The 14,218-nt window shown below is 53.2% G+C and overlaps 1 protein-coding gene and 1 long non-coding RNA gene across 2 annotated transcripts; one reads left to right on the forward strand and one right to left on the reverse strand.

Moving 5' to 3' along the window:
- The first annotated feature begins 5,495 nt into the window (after positions 1-5,495).
- On the forward strand, positions 5,496-9,004 carry LOC103880205. Its single transcript, XR_641104.4, has 2 exons — positions 5,496-6,042; positions 8,695-9,004. It is a non-coding gene; the product is annotated as an uncharacterized LOC103880205 (long non-coding RNA).
- On the reverse strand, positions 7,038-13,818 carry UBE2S (ubiquitin conjugating enzyme E2 S). The gene is made up of 4 exons (XM_003916130.3): positions 13,247-13,818; positions 12,476-12,623; positions 10,015-10,205; positions 7,038-7,516 (listed from the first exon to the last, which is right to left on the reverse strand). Exons 1-4 carry the CDS (start codon positions 13,247-13,249, stop codon positions 7,190-7,192), a joined length of 669 nt encoding a protein of 222 aa, XP_003916179.1. The 5' UTR covers positions 13,250-13,818; the 3' UTR covers positions 7,038-7,189.
- Positions 13,819-14,218: the final 400 nt, after the last annotated feature.

A 14,218-nucleotide genomic window follows, 5' to 3' on the forward strand; every position in this document is an offset into this window, starting at 1 on the left:
TTGGATCTGGCCCTGTCCAGTCTCCCCAGCCTCCTTAGGCTGCCATCTCTAAGGCCTCTCTCCTCCCTGAAGCTCCTAGCTGGTCCCTAGGCTCAGACTAAGACTGTCTCCAAAAAAAAAAAAAAAAAAAGATATTCACATAACATAAAGTCCATGCTTTTACAGTGCACAATTCAGTGCTTTTTAGTTTTCACAAAGCTTTGCAACCACAACCCCTATCTTATTCCAGAACATTTCGTCATCCCGAATGGACACCCAGTATCCATAAAGCAGCCACTCCTACTCATGTTCCCTCTAGCCCCTGGCAATCGCCAACCTTTTTTTTTTTTTTGAGACAGAGTTTCGCTCTGTTGCCCAGGCTGGAGTGCAATGGCATGACCTCAGCGCACTGTGATCTCAGCTCACTGCAACCTTTGCCTCCTGGGTTCAAGCGATTCTCCTGCCTCAGCCCCTCAAGTAGCTGGGATTACAGGCACCTGCCACCACACCCAGCTAATTTTTGTATTTTTAGTAGAGATGGGGTTTCACTCTGTTGGCCAGGCTGTTCTCGAACTCCTGACCTCCAGTGATCTTCCTCACTGCTCTCCCAAAGTGCTGGGATTACAGGTGTGAGCCAATCGCAAGCCCAGCCACAAATCTATTTTGTTTTTAAGAGACCCGGCCCTCGGGCCGGGCTGTGGCCTGTAATCCCAGCACTTTGGGAGGCCGAGACGGATCACGAGGTCAGGAGATCGACCATCCTGGCTAACACGAAACCCTTCTACTAAAAGTACAAAAAATTAGCCGGGTGTGGTGGCGGCTTCGTAGTCCCAGCTACCGAGGCTGAGGCAGGAGAATGGCTTTCAAAACCTCGAGGCGGAGCTTGCAGTGAGCTGGGAGATCTGGCCAATGCACTCCAGCCTGGGCGACAGAGCCAGACCTCGCCTCAAAAAAAAAAAAAAAAAAGAGACCCTCGTCTCAGCGAAAGTGGCTCACGCCTGTAATCCCAGCACTTTGGGAGGCCGGGAGGAAGCGGATCACTTAGTCAGGAGATCGAGACCATCCTGGTGAACACAGGAAATCCCGCCTCTACTAAAACTACACAAAAAAATTAGCCAGGCATGGTGGTGGGCACCTGTAGTCCCAGCCTCCAGGGAGGCTGAGGCAGGAGAATGGCGTGAACCCGGGAGGCAGTGGAGCTTGCAGTGAGCTGAGATCCGGCCACTGCACTCCAGCCTGGGCGACAGAGCGAGACTCCGCCTCAGAAAAAAAAAAAGATCAAAATTTCTACAATGAAATGGCTCCCTCTCATTCTCGTGTCTGGGACAACTAGTTCCCTTGATCAGGGACACCCAATGTTAGCAGGTTCTTGTGTATTTTTCTGGAGAAACTCTATGCAAATGCGGGGAAATGTATATATATGTATTCTTTTGACCCCACTTCTTTACATGGCTGGTAGTGTCCCATGCACGGCGTTTTGCACCTGCTGTTTTGACTCAACGGTAATCTTCGGCTGAGCGTGGTGGCACACGCCTGTTATCCTTGCACTTTGGGAGGCTGAGATGCGAAGATCCCTTGAACCCAGGAGTTTGAGACCAGCCTGGCCAACATAGTGAGATTCTATCTGTACAAAAACAATGAGCTGGACGTGGTAGTGTACACGTAGTTCCAGTTCCTTGGGAGGCTGAGACTGGAGGATCACTTGAGCCCGGGAGTTTGAAGTCGCAGTGAGCTATGTTGGCACCACTGCACTCCAGCCTGAGCAACAAGAATGTAACCTTGCAAAAATAAAAAACTTTAAAATTAGAAATTCTGAAATACAGCATACACACAGAAAAGTGCGTAAAATGTATTTATACACTTAAAAAAATCATAAAACACCTATGTAACCAATACCCAGGTCAGGAAATGGGACCCTCAAAACCACCGAAGTTTTCAACCCTGGCTGGAGGTAAACAGTATTCTCACTTTTAGGAAAGTCCTGCCCTGCCCTGCCCTCCCCTCGCCTCCCCTCGCCTCCCCTCCCTTCCCCTCCCCTTTCTTTTCTTTTTTTTTGTTTTAAATTTTTTGAGACGGTATCTCGGTGTCTCGCTCTGTGGCCCAGGTTGGAGGGCAGTGGCCCGATCTCGGCTCACTGCAAGCTCCGCCTCCCGGGTTCACACCATTCTCCTGCCTCAGCCTCCCAAGTAGCTGGGACTACAGGCGCCTGCCACCTCGCCCGGCTAAGTTTTTGTATTTTTAGTAGAGATGGGTTTTCACTGTGTTAGCCAGGATGGTCTGGATCTCCTGACCTCGTGATCTGCCCACCTTGGCTTCCCAGAGTGCTGGGATTACAGGCGTGAGCCACGGTGCCCGGTCCCCCTCCTGTTTCTTTTCTGAAGCAAGCTCTGGCTCTATTGCCCAGGCTACAGTGCAGTGGCATGATCTTGGCTCACTGCAACCTCTGCCTGCCAGGCTCAAGCCATCCTCCCACCTCAGCCTCCTGAATAGCTGGGACTACAGGTGCACATCCAGAAAATTTTTGTGCTTTTTGTACAGACACGGTTTCGCCACGTTGCCCAGGCTGGTCTCGAACCTGTGAGCTCAAGCCATCTGCCTGCCTCAGCCTCTCAAAGTGTTAGGATTACAGGCAGGAGCCACTACTCTCGACCTCCTTGTTTTCTCTTACAGTTTTATAGTTTACCACCAACATATGTATGTTCAGCAGGAGAATTTATTTTTGCCTATTTATGAATTGTGTATGAAGGCATTCAGACTGTAGTATCTTTTGTGACTTGCTTAGTTTTGATTACGTTTGTGCTGTATGGTATTGTTTCTAGAATATACAAGTATGTTTATACTGTTTGTAATGGGGACAAATGTTTTAAATCTGTTGTGTATTTTCAAGTATATGAGAGCTGGGCATGGTGGTGCGTGCCTATAGTCCCAGCTACTAGGGAGGCTGAGGTGGGAGGTGGGAGGATCAGTTGAGCCCGTGAGTTTGAGGCCATCTTGGACAGCATAGTGATACCCCATCTTTTTACAGAAAACAACCTGTGTCCTGTAGAGTCAGAAATGGGAATGTGAGGCTGAGCATGGTGGCTCACCATGTAATCCCAGCACTTTGGGAGGCTGAGGCAGGCCGGTCACTTGAGGCCAGGAGTTCAAGACCAGCCTGGTCAACATGGTGAAACCCTGTGTGTACTAAAAATACAAAAATTAGCCCAGCTTGGTGGCGCACGCCTGTAATCCCAGCTACTCGGGAGTCTGAGGCATGAAATCACTTGAAACCCGTGAGGCAGCGGTTGCGATGAGCTGAGATTACGCCATTGCACCCCAGGCTGGGTGACGTAGTGAAAATCTGTCTCAAAGAAACAAAAAGAAAGAAATGGGAATGTGAATTTCTAGAGTGGGATTTGGGCTTCAGACACAGGAGGGAGTTACCCCCGCATGGATGGTTGTGAAGAAATAGAAACAAAGGGAACCTCGATGTAAATGAAAACCAAACCAAAACAAAAAAGATTGTTGAGTAACAAGTTGACTTATTTTGACTTTACTACAAAGTTTCAAAACAGGCTTTACCATCTCACTCTTCCAACTGGAGTCTGTAGGAGCTCCCAGTGCTCTGCCACCTTGTCAACACTTGGTATTCTCAGATTTAATTGTTGTTCATCTAGGGGTGTGATGGCCTCAATCTTGGTTTACATTTGCATTTTTCCAATTACTAATGATGTTGAGTACCTTTACGTGTGTTGAGTAACCATTTGGATTGCCTGTGTTGTGACGTGCTTAAGTGTTTTTGCCAATTTTTCTTTCATTTTTTGTGTTTTTTTCTTATTCATTTGTACGAACTCGTTATACATTTTGTTGTGTGTTGGGGGGAGTGGCGGGGGTGTTAAGACAGAGTCTCACTCTTTTGCCCAGACTGGAGTGCAGTGGTGCAGTCTCGGCTCACTGCAATCTCCGCCTCCTGGGTTCAAGTAATTCTCCTGCCTCAGCGTCCTGAATAGCTGAGGCTTTGGGCATGCACACAATGCCTGGCTGATTTTTGTATTTTTAGTTGAGACGAGGTTTCGCCACGTTGGGCAGGCTGCTCTTGAACTCCCGAGGTGAAGTGGTCCCCACCAGCCTCGGCCTCCCAAAATGCTGGGATTACAGGTGAACCACCGTGCCCGGTTTGTTTTGAGGAAGGGTTTCCCTCTGTCACCTAGGCTGGAGTGCAGTGGCACGATCATAGCTCACTGTAGCGTCAACATGCCCATCTCAAGTGACCCTCACATCTCTGCCCCCCGAAGAGCTGAGATTACAGGCGCACACGACCATGCCTGGCCAATTCTTTCCTTTCCTTTTTCCTTTCCTTTCCTTTCCTTTTCAACGGAGTCTTGCTCTGTCACCCAGGCTGGAGTGCAGTGGTGCAATCACGGCTCACTGAAACCTCCGCATCCCAGGTTCAAGTGATTCTCCTGCCTCAGCCTTCTGAGTAGCTGAGATTAGACATGCACCACCATGTCCAGCTAATTTTTGTATTTTTAGTAGAGATGGGGTTTCACCATGTTGTCCAGGCTGGTCTTGAACTCCTGACCTCAGGTGACCTGCCTGCCTCGGCCTTCCAAAGTGCTGGGATTACAGGCATGAGCCACTGTGTCCAGCCTCGTTTAGTGTTTTAATGGAGGTTTCATTACATGGGCATATTAGACAAATCATTGACTATTGGTCATTGACCTCAACCGTCAGCTCCTCTCTTCCCAGAGGTTGGTAGGGGTGGGTGGGGCTGAAATTCCCAACTATCTAATTCTGTCTTGGTATTTTAAAATTTTTTTTTTTGAGACGGAGTCTCGCTCTGCTGCCCAGGCTGGAGTGCAGTGGCGCAATCTCGGCTCACTGCAAGCTCCGCCTCCCAGGTTCATGCCATTCTCCTGCCTCAGCCTCCTGAGTAGCTGGGACTACAGGCACCCGCCACTGCGCTCGGCTAATTTTTTTGTACTTTTAGTAGAGACGGGGTTTCACCGTGGTCTCGATCTCCTGACCTTGTGATCCACCTGCCTTGGCCTCCCAAAGTGCTGGGATTACAGGCATGAGCCAACATGCCCAGCCTTTTTTCTTTTTTTTTTTTTTGAGACGGAGTCTCGCTCTGTCGCCCAAGCTGGAGTGCAGTGGCGCCATCTCAGCTCACTGCAAGCTCCGCCTCCCGGGTTCATGCCATTCTCCTGCCTCAGCCTCCCAAGTAGCTGGGACCACAGGCGCCCACCACCACATCCGGCTAATTTTTTGTATTTTTAGTAGAGACAGGATTTCACCGTGTTAGCCAGGAAGGTCTCGATCTCCTGACCTCATGATCCGGCCACCTCAGCCTCCCAAAGTGCTGGGATTACAGGCGTGAGCCACCACGCCCAGCCCTGTCTTGGTATCTCTAATGACCAACCCCCTCCTGAAGCTACACAGGGCCCCATCACAGATGACTTCATTAGAACAAAGACTGCTCCTATTAATACCCAGGAGATTCCAAGGGATTTAGGAACTCTGTCAGGGGATAAGAGCAAATATTATTTTTATTATGTACTTCGTTAAATTATTTCAGTGGGTTCCCTGAGGCCTAGGATGCAGGCACCTGCCTTCAGCAAGGACTGTTTGCTTCTTTCATGCAGAAATGCTTGACGATAAATGCAGAGCTTAAGATTTCTTGGACGGCCAGTGATGTGAATTTGGTCTGAAAATCTGAAAGGTTTTCTTCCCTTGTCTTTCCTTTGCTCCCGGCGCCGCTAGAGGTAGGGAGGAGGGCAGACTTTTGGTTCCTTTTCTCCCTTAGCTTGGGGGACCTTCACTGGAGGCAAGGGCTCAAGGAAGGGTCAGACCCGTTTCAGAGGTTTAGTTCTAGGTTTCAACCTCAGTTTTATTAGAATAGGCAAATTCCTTCAGGACAAAAGCAGCCCTTGAGTTTTCCACCCTCCTATGGGTCAGAACTTGTAATTTTTATCGTAAATGTATTTTACTTTTTGCAGAGATGGGATCTCACTGTGTTGCCCAAGCTGGTCTTTAACTCCTGGCCTCAAGTGATCTTTTCACCTCCTAAAGTTGGGATTACAGGTATGAGCCACTGTGCCCGGCCCTTTTTTTTTTTTTTAATTAATGAGACATTGGTCTAAATAACCTAAACCCATTAATAGAATGGGAAGTTTCCCCACCCTCTGATGTGCACACCCAGGACAATCCCTTCCCCTTGAGGGCAGAAACTAAGGCTAAGCTAGGATCTTACCCCTGCGATTTAGTCATTATCATTTAAGTATGGATGGGCCTGACCTAATCGGAGAGCACTTCAAAGGGAATGGGGCCCTTAAATCAGGCCTGCCAGGGCCGAGGAGGGGCAGCTTCTGGGAGCCAAGACCCTAGCTCTACAAGAACCGACATCAGCCAACAGCCATGAACTTGGATGGAAGAGGACCCAGACTAAAGAACACAACCAACCAATACCTCGATTTTAGCCTGCAAAGCACTGAGCAGGGCCTAGCTCACCCGTGTGCAGACTTCCAATAGGAAGTCTGAAGTGGGTGTTGTTTTAAGCCACTGGCTTTGTGATCTGTTGTGCAGAAATACACGTGGGAACAGGCTTTGCTGCCCACAAGGGAAAAACCAATCTTTAGCGCAAAACCTTTAGCGCAAAGCAGGATCAGATGATTCAAGGGGACTGAACCTTGACCCAGTCCAGAACCAGACAGACGAGGCGAGCCTCATGCCAGACTGCTCGCACCTGGCCATCCTGAGCAGGAATACCACTGCCATACCGTGTCCATTATTCTAGAGGGAGAAACATAGGGCAGTGCCACTCAGGCCACCAGGAGCAGCCTCCAGGTCCCCACCCCACTTTAGATTGGAAATCTGACTCCAAAGAGGGGTTGTGACTGCTCTACCCCCACAGAACAGAGGGGGACCCAATCCTCAAACAGGAGGGCTGGTGAGCTAGATGGACCTACTGCTGCAGTCCGTGAGGCTTTGTAAGGACCCAGGGCCTGTGCAGGGGAGCCGACCTCCCAGAGACACGTGGCAAATGCAGCGGTTCTGGGGCATTTGTGAGACACACAAGCTGCTTTTCCAACTTTATTTAGAAAAACAAATCCAGGTCCCAGTGCCCCCGTACCCTCCCCGACCCCAGCCATAATTTAAATAACTTAGAGACAGAGTTGGAGGGAGGGGACAGGAGAGGTTGGGGTCACGGCAGAAGGAGGAAGAGAGCCCACTACAGCCGCCGCAGCGCCCGCTTCTTGTCCGTCTTTTTCTTGGCCGCTAGCTTCTTATCGCGCTCGCCAGCATGCTTCTTGGCCATGGGACCCTCAGCCCCTCCAGGGCCCCCTGGGGCCCCAGGGTCGGTAGAGGAGGCTGCAGTGCCACTGGCCAGGGCCCGACCGGCTTCGGCCCTGCCGCTAGGCCCGCCGGCGCCCCCGTGGATCTCCGTGAGCAGCCGGGCCCGAGCCGCATACTCCTCGTAGTTCTCCAAGAGCAGGCGGCCCGCCTCCTCGTTGAGTGCAGACTCGGGGTTAGGGTGGATCAGCAGGCACTTGATGGTCTGTGGGAAGAGGCCCAGGGTCATGGAGGGTCGGGCAACCTACAGGGACCCCCAGGCCCCCACAAGAGGGTGGCCTCCGCTCTGGCTGTTCCTTCTGCTCCCAACTCAGCTGCAGGTCCAGGCCCCACCTATGCTATGCTGCATCCTCCCTCATCTTTGCTCCCTGTCTCCCTCAGAGCCCACTTTCCTGTGACCTGCCTACAGTACATGTTCCCAAAAGGACACGATACCATAGGCCCAGTGGTTTGAAATGTCCCTAGTCCTCTGTGGAACTTGCGGGGTGATGGGGGAAACGCCAAGGCCCCCTCTCAGGAGTCCACTACTTGTCTGAGCCCCAGACTTGAGTCCTATCACGGTTTTGAATTTGCCTCCGTGCGGTTCAGCATGACCTCAGAGGCCCTCTGGTTCAATGAGGCCTGGAGTCTGGACAGAGGGAAGAGACTTCCCCAGGGCCTCAGGATGTGAGGAACTCACACCTGCGTGTTGGACTCTAAAGCTCCCCATCTTTCCAGATCCAGCATAAATCCTGACCTCTCACTGTCTTTAATCAGAAATCCCAAGTTCACAGCCTAAGACTCTAGATGGGTTGGACCATACACAAGAGGGCAAGACACGAGGACTGGTGGTCTGAGGTGCATTTCAAGGGTGGTCCAGAGATTCCTCTTAACACCCTTCATCAGCCCGTCCTGAGGGGTAAATTGGAGTGCAGAGGTGTGACCGGCAGCCCCTGCTGGATCCTCTGAAGTGGGTCTGGGCAAACTGGCCACAGCAGTTTGTTCTCTGTGGCCACTATGACACACACACAGTACCTGCCTCAGCAGATGCTCAGCAGATATCACCGATGGTGACCAGGACGCAGGTTCCCACCCTAATTCTCATCACTGCACCCAAACTGCAGGTCTAGCTGCCCTTCTTGCGGCTCTCTTGCTGGCTGAGCCCCTGACAGGCCCAGATGTCGACCTAGCAGCAAGTAGGCCTGGAGCTCAGTGCCAATGTTCCCAGCAGCCTCCAATGACGCCCCAGGGGAAGGGAGGCGATGCACGTGGGAGGGAAAGGTTTGGGGTCTGTTTACCTTGGAGCTCAACCCTCTCCCTGTGCATGGCAGGAAACCCCAATTCCCCACCCTCTCTGCCAGGTGCCCCAGGGACTCATTAGAAATGTGGTTAATTTTTTTTCAGCTTGTGGGAAGGGTGGGGAGGCAGCAGGCTGTAAGCAGCCTGTGGAGACCTTGGAGCACCAGCCTAGACCAGGACGCCTCCACCTCGGCAACACCGCAGCCAGGTCATTCCGTGTTATGGAGCCATCTCGTGCACTGCAGGATTTGGGCAGCACCCTTGGCCTCCACCCACTAGATGCCAGTGGCACCCCCGAGTTGTGACAACCTTTTTGGTCTCCTGACTGCATAATACCCCTTCGGGGGCACAATCACCTCTGGCTGAGAAACACTGGTTTATGGACCCTATCGCTATTAAAAAACCACCGAACTGATACTTTGGAACAGTGAGTTGTACGACATGTAAACTCAGCTTTAGCCTCTAATGAGACCCCATATCTCTGCAAACCATACAAATATAAAATATAAAAACTAAGTATGGTGGTACGTGCCTGTAATACCAGCCATTCAGGAAGCTGAGGCAGGAAGATCACCTGAGCCCAGGAATTCAAGGCTACAGTGAGCTATGATTGCGCCACTGCACTCCAGCCTGGGCAACAAACAGCCTGTATCTTTAAAAAAAAAAGAAAGGAAGGAAGAAGGAAAGAAAGAAAAGCTTCTAACTAGACCCTTGACTTCCACCTTTCAGAAAACTGTCCTACAGGCTAGGCGCAGTGGCTGGCTCCTGTAAGCCCAGCACTTTGGGAGGCTGAGGTGGGAGGATCACTTGAGTTCAGAGGTTCGACACCAGCCTGGGTAACAAAAGAGACCCCATCCCTGTTTTATTTTTTATTTTATTTTATTTATTTATTTTTTGAGACAGAGTCTCACTCTGTTGCTCAGGCTGGAGTACGGTGGCGTGATCTTGGCTCACTGCAATCTCCACCTCCCAGGCTCAAGCAATTCTCCTGCCTCAGCCTCCTGAGTAGCTGGGACTACAGGCGCACGCCATCACGCCCGGCTAAATTTTGTATTTTTAGTAGAGACGGGGTTTCACCATGTTGGCCAGGCTGGTCTTGAACTCCTGACCTCAAGTGATCCACTGCACCTGGCCTACCCTATCCTTGTTTTTAAAAAGAAAGAGAGAGAAGAGAAAAACCATCCTACAATACAAACTCACCACTCGTTGTATAGCAAGGTGCCCTTGGGCACTTCTCAACAGTACTTGGTGTCCTGGGTCTGGCACTGTCCATCTTTCCAGAAAGCTAGCAACCTGGATTTTTATGTGGAAACCTTCAACCACTTCAGAGTTGATTCAGCAAAACTAAACAAAGTGCTATGGCTGAGACACCAGTGGACCTCCAGAGTCAGGAGGCAGGAGGCCCAGCCCCAGCCCAGAACTCACCAGCAGTACGTGTCGGATGCCCAGCTCAGCTGTCCAGTCCCTCTTGAGCACGTTGACGCAGATCTCGCCATTGGCGCCCACATTCGGGTGGAAGATCTTGGTCAGGAAGTAGCCCTTGGGTGGGGAGGCAGGGAAGTCCTTCCCCAGCAGGAGTTTCATGCGGAACAGACCTCCAGCATATGGGGTCCCCTCTGGAGTGGAGGGAGGGGCACAGGGTCAGGGCACTCAGGACTCCCAAGGCGCCTCAACACCCCAAAGTCCAGTCTCCACGGTCCGGCTGTGACGCAGGTGGATGCCCTGCCAGCTCTGTCATCAGATGGGAGAATTCTTTGTTTTGAAATAGGATCTCTTGTGTCACCCAGGCTGGACTGCAGTGGCACAATCTCAGTTCATTGCTGCCTGCAATTCCTGGGCTCAGGTGTTCCTCCCATCTCAGCCTGCCAAGCAGCTGGGACTACAGGCGTGCCACCAGGCCTGGAGGGTCTCACTATGTTGCCAAGCTGGTCTTGCACTCCTAGGCTCAAGCAATTTGTTTCCCTCAGCCTCCCAAAGTGCTGGGATTACAGGCAGGAACCACTACACTCAGTCAGGCTGCAGAATTCTTAAGAGCAAGAGGCTGGGCGTGGTGGATCATGCCTGTAATCCCAGCACTTTGGGAGGCTGAGGCGGGCGGATCAACTGAGGTCGGGAGATCAAGACCAGCCTGACCAACATGGAGAAACCCTGTCTCTACTAAAAATAGAAAATTAGTCAGGCATGGTGGTGCATGCCTGTAATCCCAGCTACTCGGAAGGCTGAGGCAGAAGAATCCCTTGAAACCGGGAGGCGGAGTTTGCAATGAGCCGAGATTGCACCATTGCACTCCAGCCTGGGCAACAAGAGTGAAACTCTGTCTAAAAGAAAAAAAGCCAAGCGCGGCGGCTCACGCCTGTAATCCTAGCACTTTGGGAGGCTGAGGCGGGCAGATCACAAGGTCAGGAGTTCGAGACCAGCCTGGCCAACATGGTGAAATCCCGTCTCTACTAAAACCACAATTAGCTGGGCGTGGTGGTGCACACCTGTGATCCCAGCTACTTGGGAGGCTGAGGCAGGAGAATTGCTTGAACCCAGGACGTGGAGGTTGCAATGAGCAGAGATTGCGCATGGCACTCCAGCCTGGGTGACAGAGCAAGACTCCGTTTCGAGGAAAACAAAACAAAACAAAACAAAACAAAAAACAAGAAAGGCTGGGTTCCTAGGGGGCCACAGGACCTCCCCCAGAACCTGAGAGATGATGATCATCTTGCAGCCCCCACCTGTGTCACTATCAAGCTCATCTGCACTCCCCTGGATACCCTTTCTCAGCCCAAGTGACCACTCCAGTCACAGGGACCTGAGTACGCACTTATCTTCCTATAAGATGCCCACTTATATGCCTTTCAGATCAAGGATCCAACTGTCTGTCAACTCCACAGTCTCCCACCTCAGTCAACGCTTCTCCCGCTCACCCACTTGCATGGGTCAAAATACTGTCCCTCTGCTAGCCCATCAGCAGTCTGAGCATGGCCCACTAGGTCCTCCCCTGAATCTCATCCCATTTCCAAGGCTGGCTTCCTGGCTGGCCTCTGAGTCCTTCCCCCTGCCAGGCCGGCTCTCCTCACTATAGTCAGATAGGAACTTGGGAGGGATCTGTCACACCCCTGCTTTAAACCTTCCGCCAGCTTCCTCTACAAACTCCTTGTAGGGGCCTAGAAGCCCTAAAAGACCTCGCCAGCTTCACCATCAACTTTCTTCATGTGTTTTTACCACGCACCCAGCTCCACCTGCCCCAGGGCCTTCCTGGGAGCCTTCCATTCTCATGATCCCGTGCCCCCTGCAGCAAGGCATGAAGGGCCCTCAACTGTCACCACTTTCAGGTCTGCCCTGACCACCTACCACCGTCACCACAGCGGACTAGACTGTTCCTTCGCACTTCACAGGCTCTGCTCAAATCCCGACTTTGTAGGCATTCTGGTGATAACAGAGATGTAGCTTGCATGAAACAGAATTCTAAATCACTCCGCAAAGCCTGTGGGTATTTATGACCTGTCTCCCCACGATCTGCATCTCCTTGTTTCCTCAGCCCTGACACTCACAGCAGGATGGAGTTTGAGATCATTTGGCCCACCCTCCCAGGCCCTTGCTGACACCATTCCCACCACCTGGAACTCTCTTCCCATTCCTACTTAATTCCTACCCACCCGCAGGTCCAGGGAAGCCTTGCTTCAAATCTAGAGTACCGTCCCATGATATACTAACTCAGTGACCAGGTATTTCTCAACTCTTATGGGAAAAAAGTACATAATTGTCATTTGTGGCGTCCTGCCCTGTCCACGACTGCATCCCCAGCACCTGACACAAGGCCAGCCTCTAACAGGTACTTCCCGGTGGGGTGATGGAGGATCTAAGCAGCAGCCCCTTCCCTCTTTCCTTCCAAACTCACCAGGGCCCTCGATGGTGACCTGGAGGTCGGTGAGGTCCTCCTCGTTGGGAAAGACCTTGATGCCATCGGGTGGGTCTGCGGTCAGTGTCGTCACCTCCTTGTACACCAGGCGGATGATGTGCGGGGGCAGGTTCTCCACGTTGGAGTTCTGGGCACGGATGCGAGAGCAGGGTGAGCGGGTGTTAAGAGCTGGGCTTCCCTCAGGGCCTAAAGATGCAGAGACTGCCCAAGTCTTGACTCAGTGGCCCCCGGCTGTCAATCACCCTTGAACTCCCAGACCCTCACCCAGAATGCTTCAGGCCACCAGCCCAGGCAGAGTTTCCAACAGAAATGGGGGCGGGTTCCCGCGGGGGGGCTTGCACATAACTCCACCCACCCCAGAAACCCCCAAAGCCCGCTCCTAACCCTGCTTGGACCCCAGTGGTTCCATGTAGGCCAGAGATCTACTCTCTCCTCCCTATCCACTAATTTTTGGTTAGAGCATCCTTGAAACCCCGGCTCAGGTCTGGAGATGGCGGCGGGGCGTCCTTGCTCCTGGTAACACCCATGGGCGGGCCGCAAAGCGCCCGGAGCCCTCGCCGCCAGGGAGACTGGGGGCCGCCCGAGCTCCTGCTCTGCCTGCAGGAAGGCCCTCGGGCCCATCCCGGGTCAGGGACCCCCAGGCTGGCCCTCAAATCCCTCAAGGCCGCCCATCGTGAGGCCCCTGAGACTCCACCTCCTCCCTCAGGGACACCCCCGACCACCCTCTTGGGCCTCACCGTCCGCGCTTACCATGGCTGCGGCAGGCCGGGGGCGGGTCCCCCCGGCCCCCTTCCTGCGTTCTTCGGTCCGCCGGCCGGGGCGGGGGGCCCAACTGCTGCCGCTGCGGCCCTGGAGAGGCCCCGGCGGCCCCGCTCCGCTCCCCGCTGCCGCCGACGTCCGCCGCGAACAGCCTTCACCAATCCGCCGCCCCGGTGCCCGGCAGCACTAAACCGACCGCGCGCGCACCACGGCCTCTTTATAAGCCGCCCGCAGGCCACGCCCTCCGCGGCCTCTCAGCCCCCGAGCCTCAACCGTGACGTCAGCGCGCACGTTCCTTGGTGTTGGACGCGCTCGCTCCCTTCCCCGCAAACTATGGTCAGAAGCTAGGGAAGTGGCGGAGAGGGCTGGGTAGCGGGCCGGCCAATGGGGGCCCGCGGGGGTCGGGGAGGGTTCTCAAAGAACGGAGAGGCTGAAAAGGGGAAGTAGAGAGGAAGGGGACGGGGAAGGCGACGCGGCCGCTGATTGGGCCGTTTGAATGAGACGCCGCCACGGCCCGGCCTACGCGCCCGCGCGCCCGCGCGCGCCCTGACGCCGAGGAAGTCGCGCACGCGACTAACGGTCTTCCTGGAGGCTGGAGCGTGGCGAGAAGAGGCGGGACTCGGGGTTTTAAACGCGTGATAGAAGGCCCTGGGGCCAATAGGGATACGCCTTCGTGACTGGTGGGTCACGAGACTCTCATGGGCCAATGGCTGACAGACCGGTCAGAGGGCGGGCAGGAATGGATAGCGACCAATACAGACCCAGTTTCGTGCAGGTCAAACCGCTCCCAGCCAACGAAATCCGCTGATTTTTAATACATGCAAATGAGGTGTGCGCTGCCGCCCGCGCCCCCTCTTCTGAATCGTGGTGGAGGTGGGCGCTGAAACTCCGGCTACATTTTTCTACGAGGCGCCATTTTGTGCTGGAAATGGTTTTGGGCCCACGTCCTGTATTGCGAGGGCT

This window comes from Papio anubis, chromosome 20 (genome assembly GCF_008728515.1).
Source record: "Papio anubis isolate 15944 chromosome 20, Panubis1.0, whole genome shotgun sequence".
Lineage (NCBI taxonomy): Eukaryota > Metazoa > Chordata > Mammalia > Primates > Cercopithecidae > Papio > Papio anubis.

Bases quoted from the DNA above. Each gene is read 5' to 3' on its own strand.
- UBE2S (XM_003916130.3), bottom strand. The intron at 10,206-12,475 runs GTGAGTTTGGAA...CCTCCACTCCAG, and splicing joins GGTCACCATCGAGGGCCCTG to AGGGGACCCCATATGCTGGA. The intron at 7,517-10,014 runs GTGAGTTCTGGG...CTCTTCCCACAG, and splicing joins GCATCCGACACGTACTGCTG to ACCATCAAGTGCCTGCTGAT.